At 47.1% G+C, this 14,895-nt stretch overlaps 1 protein-coding gene across 1 annotated transcript in view; it reads left to right on the top strand.

Annotated features, from left to right (window-relative positions):
- Nucleotides 1-262: 262 nt before the first annotated feature.
- Nucleotides 263-14,895, top strand: part of C8B (complement C8 beta chain) — a 313,544-nt gene continuing 298,911 nt past the window's right edge. The window contains exons 1-2 of the mRNA XM_086952797.1: nt 263-420; nt 2,078-2,228. Coding sequence (XP_086808923.1) covers nt 368-420; nt 2,078-2,228 — 204 coding nt within the window. The 5' untranslated portion in view covers nt 263-367. The remainder of the gene's footprint in view (nt 421-2,077; nt 2,229-14,895) is intronic.

Below are 14,895 nucleotides of genomic sequence, written 5' to 3'. Positions count from 1 at the left end.
AGCCGAATATTGTTGTTTTACTGCAGTAATAATGATAATTTGTGCACTTGCCCTGTCTTTTTAATTCTGAAAAAGCTTAACGTTTGAGATTGTTGCTGGAGCCCGGAAGTCATTTCTTTTTGACTAAAAGTTAAAACATTTAACTCTATTTTCCTAATTGGTGTTACTATGGCCGGTGACTCTAATTGTCATAGTGTTCCAGAGCCCACTAGGGGGCGCGGTATGTTCATTTGGGATTTTGGTTGTAGGACTCGGTTTCATGCGTGTTTACGAGATTAACCATTGAGAAGCAGCAGAGGTGTTCGCCCTGAGTAGAAGACTCAGCACTGCTTGCTGCCCACAACTTCACAAGACCCTGTGGGAGAAAATGCTCCTTTTCCTAACAATACTCGGCTTATCAAGCTGCACCTATAGGTGCTGGTATGTATATGTTTGAACTTTATTTATAAGTTAAAGCTATGCTTCTTTTAGCACAATACAGTTTACTCAAAATGGATCGCTTGTAAGCTTTGTGTGGATATAAATGAATGTTGGGCGCAGGCATGATTTAGTAGATTCTCTTATTCTGCAGGTAGATCTTTTCCCATAGCTGACAATATGGGACAGCAATGAATACATTTTGGACTACATACCTGATTCGAGTGCACAAAGAAGTTTGTATCCGACCCACTCACATTACAAGTACTATGCAAATTTGCACAAAACATTTTTTTTAAAACTGCACCAACTTACATTTAAGTTAGAAATTGTGTAATTTGTCCCTGGGAATAATGTAATATTCCGAATTGTACAGATGAGAATGGGTGTGTGATATAACTCTGTGTTACCTCCAATTTAGAATTTTAGAGTTCAAAAGTAAAAGCACACCTAGGGTGACCAACTGGCATGGGTGCAAATTCAGGACAGTAAGTGTGAAAATTCAGGACAGAGGGTCAAAATTCAGGACCACGCCTATGACACCCATATTACAAGATGTCAGTATTTACCCATGTAGTAATTTTTTATGGTATTACCGATGCGCTCAGAACGATGGCCACAGTGTTTTAATGTATGTTCTAATCGAAACATTACTTGTTCTAGATTAGTTCTGTTTGATTTGTTTGTGGTAAAAGTACAGTTTTACGCCTTCTTTGTAAATCTCATGAGAAACAGAAATTTACCTCAGAAGTACGAAAAGCCTACGAGAGCAGATTTCTGGTGTTAAAGTAGGCTGTGTGAACCATGCATACATTTCTAAAAGTAAAGCCCAACTCTTTTTAGTCGATGATAAGGTGTCATTTGATAGCCTTAGTGTTATTGCATGTTCAAGAAACTGATATTAAAACAGAGATATTTGTAGAATTTCTACTTTGAAAGAGTTCTCAGAAAACGAGTTTTTGTTTCCTATTCAAATCCCCGTAACATTAAAATAGCCCTGCTTAGGTCGCTTTATTTCTGTCTATACACAGACGTATGGGTCGTAAATACCACAAGTTACCAAATGTCTGGGAGTGTTCCACTCACTTTGCTGGTAGCCCCTGTCTGTATGTGCTGCCTCACTGACCAATGCCTCTCTCACCCGAAGGCGCAGGTAACCTAACTTTAAACTTCACGACTCAAATCAGTGAAACAACATGTATGCAAGTGTTACAGCTGACATGTCTTATTTCTTTTTGTTCTTAGCATACTGCATCTTTGTAAGGTATTTTAGCAGAATTTATCTCAGGCAGTTTAAACTCGAACAGACTTTAGGTATGCTCCATGACTGCAAAATGGCACCCTCAGTGCTCAAGGGCCCTTACCGAAAACAATGAAACCGGGGTGGCTGCGAGGGCAGCTTTCAGTTTTGACGGGCCTCAAAAGCAGCTCTAAAGGCGTGGCACCCACTAATCTCATAATCACACGTGATATTTGCTGCTGCAGCGAAATAATGCATGTGTGCGTTATGTCAGTGCCTACAATATTGGAATGTTTTATGAGCCTTTTTTAGCCCCCATATATGGAGAAGGTGTTGTAAAAGAATCGCATGGCCCAACTGAGATTTGAAAAAGTAGACGCGTTCAAATGTTTTCATGAATTATTGAAATGTCTCTGGCAGGAGCGAGTCGATTCCCCAGCTGGATTCAGGCAATGCTAGTCAAGTCAAGAAGCGGTGGACGAGAGCAGCCTGGGACCCGCCACAACCCATCGACTGCCTTCTTTCCACCTGGTCTCCCTGGAGCAACTGTGACCCTTGTCTGAAAAAACGAGTAAGTAAATGGTGCTGTACTCTTGACTCGTGTACTATAAAGCTCTTAAAATGGCACTCGCTCAAGAAAATAACATTTTTTTCAAATTAATGTTTATCTATGAAAAAATATACATTATTTGTTAGTAATAATTATTGTATGGGATCTTCTTCAACGTTTGCTCTTAAAAAAATAATATTATTAAGTTTGACATAGAATTGATTGTGAACTCTCAAAGAGTTTGAAGTACCATCTTAACTTGTAAAATAGATGTGAGAGTTAAGTACAATCTGCTGCGATCTGCATATAAACAGAAAGTTACACGAAAATCCGAGAAGAGCAGACTCAGAGCTGATTCATAGTTCGATGGGGTACACTCCTTCACAAATGCGATGATATTCTTCTGCCTTATTACAAGAAAATTGGGATGTAATCGGTGCTTAATTTGAGCCGGTGGTTTCCTGTACAGACACCTGCACTAACTTGTCAACACTGGCATTGATAACCATCTGCCACGTGGTAGCACTGTTAGTCTAATTCTGAGCTGAGCACAATTCAATTATTTAAATAATTTAATATACATTAGAAATGACATACCAGCACCCTATGCTTTTCTTATATCTTTGGAATAGTCTGAATTGTCATACTTGTAGGAGTGTGATGATTAGCAGTTGTGTCAGCCCTGGCAGGGGCACTGGGTGGTGCAACCTAGAGTAGACCCCTGACAAGGGCCCTGGCACGTATCTATTTTGTACAAAGTAAGCACTCTGCTAAATATATAATGCACTTGTAATGAGGTGGACGGGATGTCTGTCGTGTTGTTACAAGGTAACCTGTCATCCAAGCTCCAAATCAGGCACTTAGGGGCATATTATCAAGGGGGGCGATAGGAAATTATCGCCGCTTTAGCGGCCATTTTCGGCGGCTAAGCGGCAATAATTCTATCGCCCTATTAGCAAGCTGTCGCTAACAGAAGTTAGCGACAGCTTGCAGGCGATAGCGAGCTGTTTGGGGCCCGCTTTGCATGTCAGCGATATTTATCGCTAATGACATGCAAAGTGGGCGCACCCAACCTGTTAGCGACTGAAAGCAGTCGCCAACATCGCTATCGCCTATTACCAACACAGGCGTAGCGATGGAAATATTTGCGCTAAACGCAAATATCTCCAAAAACGAACGCGTGCTCAGACCAGTTCTTAGCTATTATATCATGGCTAAGACCCTGTTAGCGATAATGCGTAAATATCGCTGTATTCTTAGTGATATTCACTGATTTTGCCGCTATCGCAGGGAATTTTATCGCTTTTGAGATAAACGCTGCTAATAGCACGTTATCTCAGCGCTAAAACCCGGTGATGCGCGGCGATAAAAAAATTGCTGCTAGGCCTACATAGCGATAAATATTGCTATTTGTTGATAATATGCCCCAAAGTCTTTCATTCAAATGAGATTAATAATGTGAGTACCATTGAGATGGGTAATTGTATCGCCCAAGTCTCACCTAGTTCAGTAAGATGGTTCAAGCAGACAGTTACAGTTTTACCAGTGCCTCAAGCTTAACCTCTTTCCCAGCCTCATTTATCATCTGCTAGGACCTATGGTAAACATGTTCGGATCTGCTGGAGTCAGCTTTCCCATCAAGGCCAACCTTGACGAAATGTGCACAGGGTAGTCAGCCGCTGGTTGCTCCCAAGTTGCACACATCTTGGCAACTTTCACAACCAGCCTGCCAAAGATAAATGTAAGCTTGCTTCACCTCAATATTGTAAATATAAAGTTCCTGACTCGTGATTCAAAAATCCTAGTCAATGTTCCTGCTTCTTGCGGACAGTTTTCAGTATATCATCTTCAGAAAAATATAATGACGCAAGATTTGTAGTAAAATTAGGCTACCAGGCTTTCATTTGAGGTACACAACAGCACAGAGATTTCCACTGCATATCCACCCACAGCTTCATCTAGACCTAAAACTTCTTCCCAAGAAGCATGTAAGAACAGTCAATACTCTCCTTAAACCTATCAACAACTATCTTCTCAAGAAGATACAGGTGATGAAAAACTCAGTGGTCTAGTACATCATCAAGGTTGCAAATAAGGACCATGTTTATCACATCCTGATGCATCGGTACCCTGTTAATGAAAGTCATTTGTTTAAAATGACGTCACCCATAAGGCCATACACAATAACAATTCTAACTACATTTAAGACCTTACCCCACCTCAAGTCACTGCAAGCCCTTTTAATTTGATAAACATGAATGTAGGACCAGTACTCTGGTGCCTGATTCAAGATAAGTTAGCCAATCCTTGTGATATTTTTTAACATCTGTTGGGCATGGACTTTCTTTTTTTTATTTTAAATCTTTTTATTAGCATTTTTCCTGTTTCAAAAACATGCAACATGTACAGGGCATCGGCGCCGTGTTTAACAGCGTCAAGGCAAAGCAGTATGGGGTACTACCCCACTAAATACCAAGCAAGCTATTAATCAGGTCACTGAAAGCAAATACATTACGTAGAATAATGCCCCTACAAGGGGTAAGGCAATGCTAAGAAATCTTATAGTAGAACAGTCTTTATGCCTTTCAAACATGGTGGATTGCTGATCGGAACTATGGACATAGGGTGCAACAAAATGAGGACAACGCAACCAAAGGAAGGGTAAGGTAGTCGCCTTAGACCGGTCGCCACGTGCGTTGGAAAGGGGGCCAGTCCTGACAGAGATCAGTAATAGCTGCATGAATTGGGGTCCTGTATCTGAGCAATTGGGGCCAATTCCATATATGTTCGCTGAGAAATGCGGGTGTCCAGATTATCGTCCTAAAGCTCCCCTGTAGTAGTGACAATGCCATGTAGGTTCGACACCATGGCATCCCAGTGGGCCACCAGAGGGAACTTACGGATGTCCAACAGGTCCACCCTGCGCATTGCAACCCCCTCTTCCCTCGCCCAATTGAGTAGGGAACTGCTCCAGGCTATTGTGTGAGGTGCCAGCAGGGATTTCCATCGCTTGGTGATCAAGCGCTTTGCTACCACAAGCCCCAGATCAAGAAAACGGGTAGATCAAGAAAACGGGTAGTGCCCCTGTTCTTCTTGTTCCTACTGAACAAATGCAATATGTGTACCTCCCACCGAGAGGGGACATCACGGGATGTGCAGGCAGCACATGTGGTTGTCACACTGTCCCAATATTCGCTTAAGGCAGGGCAGTGCCACAACATGTGGAGCATACCCACATCGATGGGGCGGCACCTAGAACAGGCCGTGTCTGATCTGAGAAAATACCTATTAATTTGGGCTAGAGCAAGATATGCTCGATGTAATATACAAAATGTAATTTGTTTAAACTGATGATTGCGCAGAATGTGCCGTTGGACCACTCCGAACGGCCCCCACTTCTTATCTGTAAATGCCCTTCCCAGGACTTCTTCCCAATGTAGGTTCAGGGAGGTCAGATCCATCTCCATATGTTGACGGAGTGGGGATGCAAACCACAGAGTCAAGTGCTCTCCAGTGCCCATCACATGTAGATACTGTATTGTATGATGTATGAGTGGTTTGTGGGTGAGCATGCCCCATTTAGATGTCAATGAAGCTATAAGGGCAAGGTGTAATTTAGAACTGTCCCAGGAGCAGGTTCTCTTCAGACATGAGCTCCTTCTATTGGATGAGTGAGCCATTGCAAAAGAAGTCCCCTAAGTCTTGAATGGCTTCCGTGTGCCAGTGTTGCGGTTCTGCTGTCGTTATGTATATATTCCTTTGCGATGTTCCTAGTAACGGGATGGCGGGGGCATATGGGATGATAGTTCTGGTGAGAAAGAGGCATCTAGGGTAGCATTTATAGGCTACGGTGAGTAAAAGCGTGTCGAAAGGTCTGGGTTTTTTGCAACGGTGGAATATATGTAGTAGGGCATGATGTGGTATTGGGGGTTGTAGTTAGGGCTTGCCTGCCAGATGTCGAGATGACAGCCATCTGGTGATCCATTGGAGCTGAGAGGCCAGGTAGTAGTGTTCGAAATTTGGCACCGCCAACACCCCCAATTCCGCTGGTAGATATAGCTTCCCCATAGAGACCAGGTGTCATGAAGATCCCCCATATAAAGTCCCTGATAATCTTTTCCCATTTGCGGAAGACTGCAGGGGAAATGTTAATAGGCAGGGTGGTGAAGTAGTAGAAGAGACAGGGCAGGGCCACCATTTTAACACTTCTTCCCGAGAACGCCAGTTAAAGGGTCTTACAGAAGCACATTTGTGATTAAATAGCTGTAGTGGCTCTGATTATGTTCCAGTCGAAAAGGTTATCTTTAGTACGGTAGACCTGTACCCCCGGGTACCTAAAAGGGTTCCTGCACCATGTCACTGGAACTTCCCCGAAGGAGTATCCTGGATCTGGGGTTTCCTGTAGGAATGGAGAGAGAATAGATTTTGCCGCCTTGACCCTCAGTCCTGAAGCCACAGCAAAGTGTATTAGAGCCTGATCCAAGGGAGGCGGAAGGTCACGCACATATAACAACAAATCATCAGCTTATAACGAGATGACGTACGTTCTATCCCCTAAAGCGATCCCCATGTCAACATGCGCGTGGATATGCGCCTCAAGTGGCTCAATCGCAAGCACAAAAAGAAGAGGGGACAACGGGCATCCCTGCCGGGTCCCATGACGCACCTGTATGGGATCTGACAAATAGGGGCCTGTCTGAAACCGGACAGGTGGGCGTCCATGTAGCAGTTGGACCATAGTTAGAAAGTAAGGTCCATACCATATCAGGCCAGGGCAGGGAAGAAAAAAGTCCAGGCTAGCTATTGAAAGGCCTTCTCGAGGTCCAGTATCATGCACCCCGTGCAGGCCCAATTGCTAGAGGTGTACTCGACTACCCGAAAGTAGTGGTGAATGTTCAGTGCAGTGTTACGATGAGGGGCAAAACCCCATTCTGGTCGGGATGGACCAAGTTGGGAACGAGTGGTACCAGAGGGTTAGCGAAAATCTCAGCTAAGATTTTATAGTCTGTATTTAGTATCGCTATTGGTCTGTATGAGCCAGGGGAGGTTGGATCTTTTCCTGGTTTCAGCAGCGAGACCACGTTACCTGTACATATTGAGGGAGGTTGGGTCATGTCATTAATTGCAGTAGTATAGAGTGAATGCAGATGGGATACCAGCCTCTCCACGTATTTCTTGAAGAATTCAGTTGTGAGCCCATCAGGCCCCTGTGTCTTACTGGACGCCAGTGACCGCAGCGCCTCCCGGATTTTGTCCTCTGCCAGTGGAGACCCTAGGGCAAGGGATTGATCAATCGTCAGTGTGGGCAGTGAGAAATGACACAACATGTCGGTCATTCTCAAACCTTTGAGATGCATATAACCTGGGGTAGTGGTCTGTCATTACTGCATTAATGTCTTTCTTTCTGCGTTTACTGCCTATGTCCCAGCTCATCCACCAGCATCTCTATAGGGGTGTTCCTTTCTTATTAAGAAGGCCAGTAGCTTACCCACCTTGCCTGCAGTGGAATGCAAGCAGGATGAGTGCGCCAGGTAATTATGACAGCGCAGTCTTTCTAGTAATGCGTCCCTCTCTGTATGAGCATCATCTAGATTCTTTTGTTCTTCAGGTCGTGTAATGGTCCGCGTCTCTAGTGGGAGCAATTGTCCCTCAATGGTGGATAATGGTATATCGAGTTGTTTTTGAATGCTCCACGTCTGCCCCAGACAGTGCCCCCTGGTCACCACTTTAAAGGCTTCCCATTCTGTCAAAAGTAATTCAGCAGAGCCTGCATTTCGCTCAAAATAGCTGCTCACCGCAGACTCCAGCGAGCTCTGGAACGCCGGATCTTCCAGCGCCTCCGTTTGCAAGCGCCAGACTGGAGTTGGATACGCTCCCACTTCCCAGGCCAGGTGCATTATTTGTGGATTGTGGTCTGAATGTGTCCGACCTAGATAGTCGGTGGACTGTATCAAAGGAATTAGGGCAGTTGAAGTTAAAAAGCGGTCCAGACGCACGTGTAAATTGTGGACCGGAGAATAAAAGAAGTACATTCTGGTGTGAGGGTAGTGCTTACGCCAGCGACCTTGTGGGCTGGGAGGCCGCCGCCACGTGTAGTACCTCCTCCTGTTCCGCCCTGATCTGTACTGGGTCCGCAATGGGTGATCTCACATCTTTGCCGCTCTTCCTCCGCCGGCCACGGCAGGGTCTCCTGTGGACCTGGAAATCATCTGGTGGCCTTGGAGCCATAGTAAGCCCATTCTCCTCTAGCAGTCCCAGGCTTCTCTAGTGGAATCAAAGTACAGGGTGTTGCTGTTCCAGATCACATGGAGGTGGGCAGGGAAGAGGCGGGAGTATTGTAGATCCAACTCCCTTAGTTGCTTCTTCACTGCGCCAAAAGTTGCCTGCCTTTTTTATACATGTGCGGTGCAGTCCAGGAAGAAAGAGGCAGCCACATTTTGCACCTTGGAACCAGGATTTTTCCCTAATTCCCGCACTATCACATCCCTGTCCCGAAAGTTCAATACGTGGAACAGAAAGGAGCAAGGGCGGGAACCCGGAGAAGGTCCGCGGTCGGGAACTCTATGGGCCCGCTACACCACAAACTGCGGTGAGTGCGAACTCGGGAGAAGTAATTCTCTTCGTCAAGATTCCAAATAGCTTTCTAGATCTCAGCCCTCCGATCCCTCTGACAAACCAATCACCCTCACATTATTGCGCATTGACCATTCCTTCGGCCTCATCGACTTTCTCCTCCAAGGTGCACACCCGGTCCATCAGATCCTGCGGGGTTGTCGTAAAATCATGGGATCTGGGTTGGAGATCCGCCAGTGCCGCCTCATTTTTGCGGACCTTGTCTGACAATTTGTGTTGGTCTGCTCATAAGATTGTGAAGTCAGAGGTGATGGTGTCCATCCTACCATCCAAGGAAGTCCAAGTTTGTTCTAGTGTGGTGTCAATTTGCTCCACTGCTGTCAACAAGGAGTCTAATTTGGCAGAGAGGCCAGGCTGACTCACCCCTGTTGTTGATGCTGGATTTTTAGGCGTGGCCCCTGACAGCCCTTGGGAGAGGACATCTGGATGGGTGTTAGAGTGGAGGCGGTCCATGGTAAACTGCTGTGCGCTCAGCATAAAGGGTGGACTGCAAAATTATGCCTGCCTAAGAGTAATGCTGCACTGCAACCACTCCCCGGACAAAGCATGTTCACAGCTCCCACCAGGTGCTGCTCACTGCCTTAGCGGCCAGTCCAACCAGGGGGACCCCTTCTCACCGAAAAGTTCATGGAGTGCGACCAAACCACATCTCACAGCATATGAAGCGGAGTATCAAGGGATAGTGGACTATTGAGCACTCCAACCCCTTTCAGGTCCTCCCATCCCCACTGTGTGCAGAAATAAGCACGGAGCAGGGTGAGTGGAGGGAGACTAGGCCTACCCCGCCCCTGGATTCCGCCCCGCCCCAGCAGTCACTCTTACAGTAAACAGAGGCTTTGGAGGCAGTGTATGCCAGACCGTATTCCGCACTGCCCCAGGCACCCGAGTATTACCCTGGGGCATCTCAGTGCCACCCAGTCGCCAGTCTGCAGGGTCACCTCATGTCAGGAGAGGGGGCCTAGGCCCGATTGACCCCCGGACTCCCTCCTATTGTCTGCCGCTGCTCACTCACAACGCCGTGGGCTCACCTGGTGTATTCCAGACCTCGAGATGTGGGATTTCTAGGATGGGTCCCCTTGTCGTCGTCACCTCTATAGATCCTCCTCGCCACACTGGGCTTCTGCAGCTAGGATGCTGCGGCCTAGTCTCTGGCCCCATGGCTCCTGCCTGGGCCAAACTGTGTTTCAAGGCCTGCTGTGCCGCTCAGCTGTACGCAGCCAGTCAGGGGGAGAGAGAGGAGGAGGGCCCCCTCAGTAAAGCAGCATTCAGGTGGGTGCCTGCAGCCCTGTACATTCTCACGTTGCGGTCAAAACTAAGGTGTAAGGCCTCTGTGCATCTGCCAGCCGGAGGGGGGGGGGGGGAGAAAGAGAAAGGAGGGCCTCTTTAGGAAAGAAGCAGGGGCTCTCCTCCTCAGCAATCAGACAAGTGTATGCAGCTGCTCACCTCCCTGTGTTGCGGCCACGAACAGGATGGCAGTTGTGGTCCTGCTCTCCGGGTTGACCCCAGGCGGTATATCCATTCCGGTCTGCTTCCAACGTCCCCTGCTCCTCACCGTCGCAAGTCTTGTGAGTGAGCAGGTCTTTTATCGCCGCCTTCGAGGGGGAACCACACGGCCGACAAACGCTGCAGCACCACAGCATCGCACATGCCTAGAAATGCCACTCTCCTCAGCTCGGCATGGCCCCCCAGCGGCAGCACCGGCGCAGTTGCGGCCAGTCCCCGATCCTTAAAAGCCTGGTGCTGTGTCTGGCTCTGTCACGAAGGGTCTCCGCATTCAGAGACCATGCAAAGTCCTGTGCATGCGGCGAGGTCGCAGCCTCGATCTCTGCATCCACAGCAAGGATTCCCCAGCACTGTCTAAGCCAGCAAGGTAAGGTCCCGGCCGGTTCACACCATGAACTTCAGGATAACCGGGTGAGGCATCTGGAGAGTTTCTAAAGAGCATCTGCCATTTTAGGCACCTGGCCACGCCTCACTTGGACATGGCCCTTCTTAGGGAGACTTCTTCAAGTAATTTTTGCCCTACTCGTTTTTGCCAACTCTGTTTTCATGGCCTTAGGACTCTGGGCACTTTCCCACTCTACTGCAGTGGGAAAGTGCATGTGCCCTTCCTACACATGCCAGAATAAGGGTACTTACATGATTGATTTAGGTGTCATACCATAAAGGGCCCTGTAAAATGTTACATGCAAGCCCAGGGTGGGCTGCACTCGCAAGTAGTGGGATGCAGCACTGATTGCACAACCCACCAGAGTATCCTACAAACATGTATCATGCTCAGGGTGGCCTCTCACTCATTAGCCAACCCTGAAGGGGCCTTTCACTATCCCCAGAGTGGTGCTAGGGTAAGTCCTGAGGGGTGGAGCTCGGGGTAGGTGAGTGGCCCGGTAGGTATGCCTGCGTGTTTGCTGCCCGGATAGGGAAGAACCCCCATGTGCGTTCTCCCTACTAGGGGGTCGGCTGTCCCATAGGACACCTTCTGGGGGTTTCTGATTAGCTTTGTGTAGCCTTAAGGTCTGGGGCACTGTCCCACTGTAAAAATGGGGTGAAAGTACACACGCCCTTCATACAGACATTAGGACATGGTGCTTACCTGAAGTTTCCAAACATAAGTCAGGACTGCTATTGTAGGCCTGTGTGTGCGCACTTTCACCTAGGATGTTTTGAAACTTGTGACAAGCCTGCATTGGCAGGCCGGTCTGTGCATTTTTACTATTGAGGTGCTTAAACATGTGTCCAGCCTGCTGTTGCAGGCCGTTATAAGCCTTTGCACCAGTGTGCGCGGTTGCACCAATGGTGTTCCTACACATGTGTCTAAACTGCCATTGCGGGCCGGTGTGCCTCTTCGCATCTATGATGTTTCTAAACATGTGTCCAGTCTGCTATTGCAGGCCGGTCTGCACATTTGCGGCAACAGTGTTTCTAAACATGTGTTCAGCCTGCCATTGCAGGGCGGTGTGCACATTTGCATCTACAATGTTTCTAAACCTGTGTCCATCCTGCCATTGCAGGTCTGTGTGTTCACATTTGTGCTTTTGCTCAGGCTGCCTTTCTAAATCCCCAGTGTCTCGAGCCAGGGTATCATTCAACGTACAAATACATGTGGCACAGTAAATTGCATTGGAATAAATCCGAAAGAGGGGAAAGCCAGGGAGACATTTTTCATTTGAAGGTGATTTGTATTTCAATCACAGAACATGTTGGATATATTGATATTCATATGTACAGGCACATGAGGCGATAGCACTGTGTTACATTAAATGACATGTAACCATAAAGGTACTGTGCACAAGTGCTCGTGAGGTTTGATTGACGGCGCAGGTGACATGTAATGTGCTATATACAGCGTTTGCGGTGGACACAACAAGGCATGTGAAGTTAAAACAATTTCGACACATATAGAATACCCAGACAGTAATTGTTACAAAGTTATACTGATTTGGATAGGGTATTCGTTTGTTAGAAGCGCCAAGATTTTCACTGCGGGAGTCGACGACGGTTTGTCCTGTAGATGTATTAGGTCATCATCAGGACCAGGTTACATGGTATTTGATATGCAGTGCTGGGTATAAAATGATACATGTAGTCCTTTATATGCGGAGGTTAGTGGACCAAGACAGACAGAAATAGCAGTGATGGGAGGGTTAAAAATCCAAGCCCACAATGGCAGAGAGAAGACACAAAAGGAGTGCTGAAACAATTACCGCATGCCTAGGCTCTTAGAAAGGAAGGAAAAAGGGTGATCAAAAGGCACCTGTATAAAAGCTGTGTATGAGCAGTGGTAGACTTACTGACCATTCATAAGTGGGGCTCAATTCGGTGGGGCACTCGATGTCCCAAGCGATTGGCTGGGCAAGTCATATAAGCAGCAACGAATCAAGCGGCTGTTCCCGGCTTGATGTGTTCCTGTGCTGGGACTCGATCCCCACACATTACCCACACACGCTGCCTCCCTGTAATTACGGCCACTGCGCCATATACCTTTATGTTGGTTGTACAACAGTTGTACAGCCCACGTGGCCCGGCAAGCACCGCGTCCCAGCCCCACCTCGCATTCAACTACTCTGCTTCCCACTGTAACCCCACAGACTCCAGCCAGCACCAGGCTCCATCCCCTGGCTACTCATTACGCCTCAGTTCCCTTTTGAGTTACGGGTTCTGACCCCCACGCGAGTTTACCATACCGAGACACGCCCGGTATAGTCCCTTGATTCTTTCCACACTCCCTTCTTTAGACAGCACTCTGGAACTCTCTGACTAATCGATTGACTCATCGCTGCTCACCTGACTTGCCCAGCCGTTCGCTTGGGACATCGAGTGCCCCACAGAATTGAGCCCCACTTATGAATGTTCAGTAAGTCTATCACTGCTCATACACAGCTTTTATACAGGCGCCTTTTGATCACCCTTTTTTTCTTCCTTACTAAGAGCCTAGGCACGCGGTAATTGTTTCAGCGCTCCTTATGTATCTTCTCTCCGCCATTGTGGGCTCTGGTATTTAACCGTCCCCTCACCACTATTTCTGTCTATCTTGGTCCACTAACCTCCGCATATAAAGGAATACATGTATCCTTTTATCCACAGCACTGCATATCAAATACCACGTAACCTGGTCCTGATAGTGGCCTGTTACATCTACAGGCTGAACCGCCGTCGACTCCTGCAGCGAAAATCTTGGCACTTCTAACAAACGAATACCCTATCCAAATCAGTATAACTTTGTAATATTTACTGTCTGGGTATTCTATATGTAAAGAAATTGTTTTAGCTTCACATGCCTTGTTGCGTCCACCGCAATCGCTGTATATACCACATCATGTGTCACTTGCGCATCACTCAATCCTCACGAGCACTTGTGCACAGTATCTTTATGGTTACAAGTCATTTAATGTAACACAGTGCTATAGCCTCATGTGCCTGTACATATGAATATCAATATGTCCAACAATGGTCTGTGATTGAAATGCAAATCACCTTCATATGAAAAATGTATCACTGGCTTTCTTCTCTTTCGAAATTTAATCCAATGCAATTAATTGTGCCACATGTATTTGTATGTTGAATGATACCCTGGCCCGAGACACTGTTGTATGTTACTAACTATTGCCCCAGTCTCGCTGTGGTTTACAGGCTACCTCCTGTAGTCTGATACTTTCTAAATTCCCAGCCAGCCTGGGAGGACCTTTCACTACCACCAGAGCACCCATAGGGTATGTCTTAAGGGGTGAAGTGAGTGGTAGGTGAAAGGCAGGGCAGGTACACATGTGTGTTTCCTGCCCATGTAGGGAAGAATCCCCATGTGTGTTTTCACTACCTTTGAGGTTTGCAGTAGTGGATTGCAGTGGAGCAGCCTCATAAACTTTCCTATCATTAGGTTCCCAAAGGTAAACCCTTTCCTGTGGCAAAGGTGATTTTGCCATTACTAGCTTAGAAATGCTTCTTCTAGAAAGTGAGCACTTCTCTGTTCTGAAGCTCTTTGTGTGCCTTTTAATTTGCCTCCATCCCCCATGTGAGGATAGGGGAGTGCATCTGGGCATTCCCCAAGAGCAGTTATGAAAGTATTGGGCATGCAACTCGAACAACAGACATCTGCCATTTGAGGGCCGGGCAGGATAGATTGGAGAAAGAGGTTTTTGCACTTGGCCTTTGGAGCCAGCCCATGACCCCAATAAAGGTTCTGACTGTCTTCCACTGCCCTATGGCAGACAGGACTGAAATTTAGGGAAGAAATGTGTGGTTCAAAAGGAAACCCCCTGGACCACCCCCCCACTTCAAAGGTACACTACGGTTTGACTACGGATGCAATACTTCAGCAGGGTAGAGATACACTCATGGGGACGAGGGTCTGGAGAACCTTGATCTGCATGGTGTGCACAGCCAGAGAAATATGTTGAACAGCAAAACACACAATGTGATGGATGGAATGTTGCACATTGGCAAAACATTCACCCCAAGTCACAGATCTGGGATTAATCCATCGTTATTTTGCTCACACGCCACCCCAGTTCAGATATGGCCATATGCAAATCAGTCTTGACCCTGTGCCTCATGGGAA

Source organism: Lissotriton vulgaris, chromosome 1_1, assembly GCF_964263255.1.
Source record: "Lissotriton vulgaris chromosome 1_1, aLisVul1.2, whole genome shotgun sequence".
Taxonomy (NCBI): Eukaryota; Metazoa; Chordata; class Amphibia; order Caudata; family Salamandridae; genus Lissotriton; species Lissotriton vulgaris.
Note: the sequence above shows the minus strand (reverse complement) of the source record. Positions and strands in the feature narration are given on the sequence as shown.